This window comes from Osmerus eperlanus, chromosome 20 (assembly GCF_963692335.1).
Source record: "Osmerus eperlanus chromosome 20, fOsmEpe2.1, whole genome shotgun sequence".
Taxonomy (NCBI): Eukaryota; Metazoa; Chordata; class Actinopteri; order Osmeriformes; family Osmeridae; genus Osmerus; species Osmerus eperlanus.
The window spans coordinates 7,908,569-7,917,651 of NC_085037.1; the positions used below are offsets into that span (position 1 = coordinate 7,908,569).

The 9,083-nt window shown below is 46.3% G+C and overlaps 1 protein-coding gene across 2 annotated transcripts; it reads right to left on the reverse strand.

Annotated features, from left to right (window-relative positions):
• Positions 1-5,879: 5,879 nt before the first annotated feature.
• LOC134006798 (UPF0500 protein C1orf216 homolog) lies at positions 5,880-8,914 on the reverse strand. Of its 2 annotated transcripts, none has more exons than XM_062445839.1 (2): positions 8,759-8,914; positions 5,880-7,678 (listed from the first exon to the last, which is right to left on the reverse strand). In XM_062445839.1, exon 2 carries the CDS (start codon positions 7,654-7,656, stop codon positions 6,511-6,513), a length of 1,146 nt encoding a protein of 381 aa, XP_062301823.1. In that variant the 5' UTR covers positions 7,657-7,678; positions 8,759-8,914; the 3' UTR covers positions 5,880-6,510. The 2 variants fall into 2 exon arrangements, with proteins under 2 accessions (XP_062301823.1, XP_062301822.1); XM_062445838.1 differs by lacking the exon at positions 8,759-8,914 and adding an exon at positions 8,605-8,751.
• Positions 8,915-9,083: the final 169 nt, after the last annotated feature.

Sequence of the window (9,083 nt, forward strand, 5' to 3'; positions counted from 1 at the left end):
ATACAGTCCCTGTAGGGTTCTAGTTTTGACTTGCACCTTGTATACAATTTACAATATGTAAAGTTCAGTGTCAGACTATGGCAGTCAAATTAGGGTAGACTTGTGTATTTTGAACAAGTTATTCATGTCAACTTGTCACAGGGAGTGAAAATCACAGCTGAATAACAGTGAAACAGAGAAGAACCAGCTGCAGTGAAACTGGGTGCTGAAGTTATTGATTTACAATTCTGATGTGTGTTGGCTTTTGCTTTGGTGTTGGCAGCAGGGGTAGCATCGAAAGCTGGATATTCCACTCTCATTTTCATATTTCCTCTCTCGCCACCCCCACCCCACCCCCATTTTACTCTCGGCAGTTGTCGCTGGTTCAGCTTGACTGCTTCGTTAGGGCTCATCATTTGCATTCAGATTAATTATCTAATTACAGACAAATGTCCGGCGGCCAGCCCACACTCCGGCTCGTCAGCTCTCAGCCTGTAATTATTTTAATCATTTACTTTCATCTGGAGCGTTGCTGCCATACTCCTGTGTTTAGAGGCCATTCTTAATTACCCTGCCAAGACACTCTTCTCCTCTTTTCATGAGAGAAAAAGAGGGAGAGGGGAGGGAGAAAAGGAAAGATGGAAGGAGAGAGTGCAGGGTGAATGTGTGTAAGTGTGTGTGTCTGTGAGAGTGTGTGTGTGTGTGAGAGAGAGAGACAGAGAGAGAGAGAGAGAGAGAGAGAGAAGGGGAAAGAGGGAGAGAGAAAAAGAGAGAAAGAGCCCAATGGGGACATGATCCAGGAGCCCTGACAGCATGGGAAGGTCCCTGCTCTGCTTCCTCCTCCCTCCCTCTCACTCTTTCTCTCCCTCCTCTCTCTTTCTCTGCACAACCCCCCTCCAACCAACTTCCTCCCCTCCTCTCTCGCTCCCCCTGCCCCACCCCCCCTCACCCCCCATATACTTCCTCCCTTTTCCCTTTATCACAAGCACACACAGGAATCGCCCCTGGGCTTCAGTGCTCTGACTGCTAATACACTCACACACATACACACACTCTAACACACACGCGCAGAGGCAGACAAGAGAGACGTACATGCACACAGTTTGTGGCACACATCATGATGCACACATCGTTCCACTATCCGCCTGGAAAATCTATACACCTCATTCGCTCTGTCTATCCTTTATTTAGACACCCATCAGTCTGTTACCTCTCTCTCTCTCTTTTACTCTCTCTGCCCCCCCTCTCTTTCTCTCTATCTCTCTTCTTCTATCACAGTCTAGTTTCTCCCCTGCAGATGAGAGATGGGTCATCTCCCCGGTGACCATCCCATAATGATGCTCTCACTGAACCCTTAAGCCAGATACACTCTCCCTGACTGCTCTGGTTAGAGAGAAAAGATACAAGCTATGTAATTGGGCTCTTGAATATTTAAGTTGCCTGGGATGAAAGTTTAATGGAAAGATGATTATCTACCAGTTTATCACACTATTTCATATTGAGTCATTCATTTTATATTCTTGTGCTACACTGTCCATTTTGGCAGCTGTAGATACAAAAATGTATGATTCAGTGTTGAAGCTGCACAAGATGAAATGTCTGTAGCCCATTAAGATTTTTAACAGTGTCCTTTTTTACACCTCTGTCTTGTAAACATGTATCTTCCCAAAATTCTTACCAGACTTTCATACTAAAACCAGTTTATTCTCATGGGTATTTATATGGAGGAAGACTATTAATCCTGTTTAGCCAGAGATGGTGTGAAAAAGCAGTTGCTGTGCTTTGACAGACACGTAGCACTTTAGCCAAACCCCAGTGGGACATGGGGTTGGATTTGAAGATTATGCGTGCACCCATAGCCCTAGGGGAGTGTTTTTGGAGAGGGACGGTTTTAACGGTGGAGATTAGGGATCAAGGTGGTGCAGGTCATTTGTGGGCCTAGTGGAACAGCGTAATGTAAGTGACTTTCCAGCGCATCGGTAAATAAAAGCAGCTCTCGATGTTAATATTTAAAGATAAATACAGTCAAGGATAGAAGGTAGGCCTAGGCTACAATGCTTGAGACGGAAAGAGATAATATCTTCACAGTTCCTTTGTGAGTTTAGGCGACATGAGTTTGGAGCGTGGTCTTTCACTGACAAGATTGCTGTCTATGGTATTGATTTAATTATTGACAATTGTAGACCCATTTCACGAAGCTCAGACAAACCAATAGGAGCATGTGATTTCATAAGTAGATAAATGGAGTGTAGATGGAGGGAGTAGACTGATGAGGTCTGGTTAAAATAATTTGTTATATCTTGCCTTCTGCAATTTTGCTTTCAGTCTTGTTTCTTAAAGAAATTTAGGGTTGGTGTCAGTGTCCGTGCTTATCGGCCTAATCCCCAAATTTCACGGTGTTTTGCGAGATGGGTTGCGCCCCCATTCGTTTTTGTTGACCGTGTGTCACCGTTTAGCGGCCCTTTTCGTTTCTGAACTGAGAACGTCGGGGAAACCTGGGCACGAGAGACCACTTCATCCCAAGAGGGTAAAAAAGAGCAAGTTAAATGGAACTGACAATCTCTGAAAAAATTCCTGCCGGCAGCTGCGCGCATTCGACATAGTCAGCTCCTACGGTCGCCGGCCTCGCGACCCCCGTGCCTGGCACACGCACCTGCCGCTCCCAGCCGCGCTTTCACCGACAGCGAGATAATCCATGGGCGTGTCGCGAACTGGCTGCTCTCAATGTGCTCTTGAGAAAACCCCTTATGCGTGAAAAAGCCCCTATTCTCTTTCTATTGTCCAACACAGTTTTATGGGACAATATTGGGCATTATGAGGTTTCGGGATTTACATGGGACTCTATAGAAGGGTATAATCCTTTCAAGCAGAGAACGAATAAAAGTTTTAACCCGCTGTTTTCATATTTATTAGCTGGTTAAAGCAGCCGAGGCAGCTGAACCCTATCCACCAACAGCTTGGACGCCCACATTCAGCAACTCCCATCGGATTGACTCCAACTAGACATCAGATTTACAAGTGATTTAGGTCCTCAAGACGCAACTTTATTGAATTACTGGTTGAGTTTACCCCACTGTTTACAGTTACAGTTTTGTGGATCAAAAATCGGTCAACAAGTTAGACCTGCAATAAGATGGTGATGGTATAATCTAAATGAAGTGCAGGTAACAATTTAGCCTTCTTGAGGTTTTATACATAAGCCTAATTCCGTGCAACTGTTTTCACATACAAATTGATTGACAAAATACGTCTTAATTTGCTATCTATCTCCCTATCTACCTATCTATCTGTCTATCTATCTATCTATCTATCTATCTATCTAATGTCTATCTGTCTGTCTGTCTATCTATTTTTTTTCCTATACTGTATGTTTTCACTTTTTCTCTGGCGACAGGTCTTTCTATCCAGTTCATCATACACAGGCCGCAGGCCGCAACCCCCCCTTCCTCCCTCCCCTGAATCCCCCACCACCCCCTTTCTGTCAAAGCTGATTGTTTCCACGCCAACAGAGTGCTGGGGGCTAGTGCACTGTCACACTACATCAGGCAGAGGGAAGAAAGGGAGAGAAAGAAGAGAGGGGAGAGAGAGAGTCTGCTCTTCGGACTCATCACACAGAACTGGGGTATATGTCCTACCAGGAAAACAGTGAATACAGCAGCTACTTCGTTGGTCTGTGCAAACGACAGCCCCCTCGCGTTCCAAATATGCAATTGCAGGCCCATAGAGCTTCATGAAAAGCGACCGAAAACGTCCTTGCTGAGTGATGGAGTGTCGCCCTCTACTGGATTCAAACGCCTTTCATCTCTTGGGCCTCCGCTGGCCCACTGTCTTGTGGGAACTTCATAAACCATGTTTTAACATGTGGATAACCAAGCTCTAAAAACATTGTATAGGCTACTATTTAAGTTTTTTACTTCATGAAGGGATTTAGACCCAAATAGAAAAGCTAACATAAATATAGGATTTTATTGCTCAGGAAACAATGCGCACATTAAAGGTTTGCTTTATGCTTGAGGTAGGCATATAACTTGGGTCTAACACCAAGCGCCTATCATTTTTAATGTATTGTTGGAAACTAATGAGCAGGTATCGCGAATATCACAGGGTCACAGTCAGACCTCAGTGCCACTTGGCACCGAATTGGGCGCCACAAGGCCCAGCTGTGCACACCTCTCTTCCCCTCCCGCATCGCCCGTGTTAATTTGGGGGAAAGTCGCCTGTAACTGATTTACAAACGTTCTCTTAGCTCGCATAACCTACTGCATTAGCAACTCTGCTCGAGGAGAGAGACAGTGGCGCGTCCCGCAGCCCTCCCGTATGCGCGTCTCCCCGGGCTCGGTGCTCTTTGAACGTTACCGCTGTTCGCGCCCAGCAGGGTCCCTGTCACACTCTGCCTCGTGCCCCGCCGTGCTAGTGCGCCTATTATACAGTGTTGCTGAGACGAAGTGATGTGTTCTAACGAGAGAGAGAAAGAGTACATGGAATTGAGATTGTGTTTTTCCATGAATAGACCAAGGCATTGGCCTACTAAAGGCCTATGGAACAATGACAAAAACAGAAAGTGAATTGAAGCCTAAACTTTTAGTTTTCAAAACTCATACCTAAGTTTCTTTTTTCTTTTTGCTACCGTTTTATGATTCATGTGCAAACTCTTCATGTGCAAACAAACAAACAAAAAAAAACATCTTGGCAATTTTCAATTCAGAAAGACGATTTGTTTCTTTCAATGTCTGACGTTTATTGAAACATTTTTTGGGAAATGGTTGCCAGTACACGGTTCTACAGCAAGGACAATAATAACAGTGTTATCCCACCCGCTTCCTCACATGATGCCCCACATAGCCTACATCCAGCTAACGCCAATAAACAACAGATCAATATGTTAATTTTCTCACACTTTTACTGTCATGCCTGCGTCCAAGAGTGGCGATAAGCTTAAACATAAGCCTGAGCGTATGGAGTTCGGAGGAATAACCGAGGATTATCCCAAACTTGCCCCGGGGTTTGGCGCTATTGCGCGATTGGACCGGCGGCTGCTCACCGGGCTGGATAGGATTTCGCGGGCCCCGGGGCGCAAACTGACAAATTCCCCCGGGGACTTGGACCCTGCAGGACCAGCTCAACTCAGACTAGGGTGCAGATTAGGGTGGCAAAGGCTGGTATCTCTGCACACACACACACATGCAGGCGCAGGCACCCGCACAAACACACACACATTTACATTTAGTCATTTAGCATTTAGTCATTTAGTCATTTAGCAGACGCTCTTATCCAGAGCGACTTACAGTAAGTACAGGGACATTCCCCCGAGGCAAGTAGGGTGAAGTGCCTTGCCCAAGGACACAACGTCAGTTGGCATGACCGGGAATCGAACTGGCAACCTTCGGATTACTAGCCCGATTCCCTCACCGCTCAGCCACCTGACACACACACACGCACACACACACACATGGACGTTCTCTTTCGGCCCGCAGGCTGTCAAGTCGCTGTAACCATTCTTGTAAGATTGATGCTTGTTCCTCACACGGCTATCACACCCTACACAGAACACTCGACCGTGTGATAGAGCGATACAAACAATCTTTGTTCCACTGATAAAGAGCCAATTGTAAGTGGAAGGTCATATTTCTCGAGGATAAAATCCATGTTTGTAACCTCAAATCTTTACAAATCTTAAATTAGTCCTATTTGAACCAAGCCTTCCTCAATATATCCATAAGAGCTTAATAAACACACTGTGAAGACCCAGAAATCTCCAAGCGCTTGTTCTAAGAGCAAGCTTGTTCTCGTTCCACACGTTTACATTTATGCATTTAGCAAACGTTTAGAGAATAAACAAATTTATGTGTGTTTGAGAACAGTCACATTTAATTATGAATTAACTTAATCAAACGCACATGTCAGCCAGTCTTTTTTATTTCATTTAACTTGATATGATTTACATATACAATTTAATTCCAAGATATAAATCACCTTCTTTGTATTTCTTATTTTCACAGATGTACAGATATTTTTGTTCACAAACATTTAGTGTTGTATTCAGTTTTTCTCATCACAAGACAAATGGATTGACATAGGATATGGCCATTATAGATCACATAATCACTATACATGGCTTTCTATAGAACCTTATATAAAAAAGTATTATACTCTTGATATAACTCTTATGTTTAACATTTTAATACTCAGTCTTATAAGGTGACTACAGCTTGCTCTCAAGAAAATGTTTGGGATCTATTTGGACAAGCATTGGGTAGGTCAGCAATACAGCAAAATACAATTGTCTCCTTTACCTAAGTTAATAGCTTTGAAAAAACATTTCAGCACTTTACTTGGTATGGTTAGGTAGAAGGATAAATTATAACATTGCGCCACATCTGAGTTCAACCTCAGAGGATTCTTGGAGATTGTCTTATAATCAGGAAAGTCTGGGACACAACAAGGTAGGATCCTATCCAATCAGACCTTTGCCTTGTTATCTCTCTGCAGTCATAGGCTGGCTTCTTTAGACCACTTCCTGGTTATGTCTCTCTAAGATTGGCTCGCAGTGGTGTTTGCTGCGGCAGAGGCGCCCATGCGCAGCAGTTCCTTCCTATGGGTGAGGATGACGTCGAAGCTGGACTGCAGGCGGTTCTGCTGCTCCTGGACACGCCCTTGGAGGGTGCGGACCCAGCGGATCAGTGCCAGGCGCCGGTACATGGTCAGCTGAACCTGGTGCTTCTCCATCTCCTGGGCCTTGAAGCGCTCGCGGTCCCTCAGGGTCCAGACCGCGTCCAGCAGCTCCGGAAGCTCCCCGCACGGGTCCGTGTCTGAATCCGAGGAGTGCCCCCCCCTCTCCTCCTCCTCTTCTTCTTCTTCGTCGTCGTCAGGGAGGCTTGACCCCATCGCCGAGGCCGCCAGGGTCTTCCTGCCCCACCTCCTCCCCTCTGCGTCTTTCTCACATTTCTTGGTGGGGTCGGAAAGGGGGTCGGTGGTGCCTGGGGGGCCATCCGTCCCCTGGAGGTCCGAACGGGGTTCTCCCACGCCGATGCGGTCCCACCCCCCCATCAGAGCCCCCTCGCCGCCACTCTCCATGTTCAGGGAGGACAGGCTGCCGCTGGACCTGTAGCTGAACTCGAACTCTGAGCCACTGTCTCCCCACTCCTCCCCGTCCTCCTCCTCCAGTCTCTCCTCCCCCTCCCCTCCCTCCTCCCCCTCCAGCTCCACTCCCTCTTTCCTTCCTCCCTGGATGGCCCGTGGCTCTCTGTCCTTGTCATCATCACTCATTCTTCCTGTCTCCTCCTCCATCTTGCCCTCCTCGGCGCCGTCAGGGGGCACCCTCCCGTAGCCATCGTCCCCACTCTCGATCTCGGGCAGGGGCTCCAGGGGGCTCCAACAGGGCAGGCGGGAGAGGGGCGATAACAGGCCTGGCCCATGATAGTGGATGGTGGGGGGAGGCAGGGGCGGGTCCCGGCCCAGCGGGCCGAGGCTCCGGGGTCGAACCTGATTGCGGTTCTCGTCTCCCGTCAGGACCTCATCCTCTCGACCCAGGAAGTTGAAGTTGCCATCCTTCTCACATTTCCTGTTAGATTGCTGCTGGCAGTTGCTAAGAAGACGCAGAGAGGAGGAACTACCGCCTCCAACTCCGCCCCCCTGACCTCCGTAGTTGGAGTTTGCAGGTCGATCCTGGTGAAGCATTCTGGGCTTGGACTGAGATTCACTGGATAAAGAGATAAAATGTGTGAGAAAGACAGACAGAGAGAGAAAGAGAGAGAGAGAGAGAGCAGAAGACGGTACATCAAACGGAGAAAAGACGATCAAACGATCAGGTCTATTGAGAATCCTCAAATATCCATATCCAAAATTCTCATTAGAATAAGGTGGAGACTTTCACTCATTTGTAAACGTGTTTATTTTAAACCATTCTTCCTCCTCTAACCCCAATCATATTTTTTTCTGTCAGTAATCTGGTAACTACGTGCTGGTCGGTGCCCTCCACTCATATTAACATCAAATATTACCATGTCTCCTCAGAATGGAAATTTTTCTAATCCTGACTTCGGGGTACTGTCACTCATCCCCGCGCAGGCACGTGGTGCTGAAGGACAGCGACCAACTGTCTAGGGGTCGCGCAAGAATGACTGCTGAAAATGTACTAACGCTCAATTGGTGCACGTCAAAAGTTGTACATCCACAAATTAATAAAGGCTCCAACATTTGGACCAAATGTGATAATTTGCGCTGTGATAGCCTGTTTTGAATTTATGTTAGCCTATATAGCCTGGATTGAAGCTTTGGTTGTTTGTTTGATGTAAAGGCTTTGGATCAATGAGTTTTCGCTAAAGGCACCATATTCCATATTTCCACAGCTGACTATATACAAGTCAAAATGAAACTATAGGCCTAGGTTGCCAAATAATGAAATTAAAAAAGCGTTAACGTGAGATAGAAAACGCCAAACGATGATTATCTACGACCTTTGATAGGTTAGTTGCATTTCAGCCTAATCATAGATAAACAGCGGAGAAATATTTTAGCAGAATCATAACAAATGGAAACCCGGGATTTGTTAAAATGGTTCAAATATATAAAGCTATTTTATCATCCATTGCGCGTTACGTAAGTCAGCGGCGCTATCAGGCTCACCCCATATCCGTTTTCTTCTCTCGGCCGACAACCGAACCTCTATGCCCTCTAATTCAAATAATACCAAGTCATCCTTGATTTTATTCGCTGGTTACATAAATCACTGATTGAAGAAAACAGTGAATAGGATCGGAGACAATGGGTCTTGTCTTACCGTTGTAGTCAATATTCGGTGAAAAAACAATATTCAGCGCCCTCCCTATTTTCCCCTCCTCCGGTCGACCCTCCTATGTGATGTCTATCTTCTACAAAACCTCCCCGCTCGCGCTCCCTCCCTCCCATCCACTCTTGCACTGGCGCGCTGATAGAACGGACTACTAGCCTTCCGAATGACTCACTTCCTAAAACGGGCAGGGACGGTAGAACGGGAAACGGCAGAGGTGAGAAGGAACAATGCGCGTGAAGGAAAAATAGTCTCAGTGTGTTTCATCCTATAACTTTAAAGGGTAAGCACATAACTCGATTGTAGGATTCCCTAC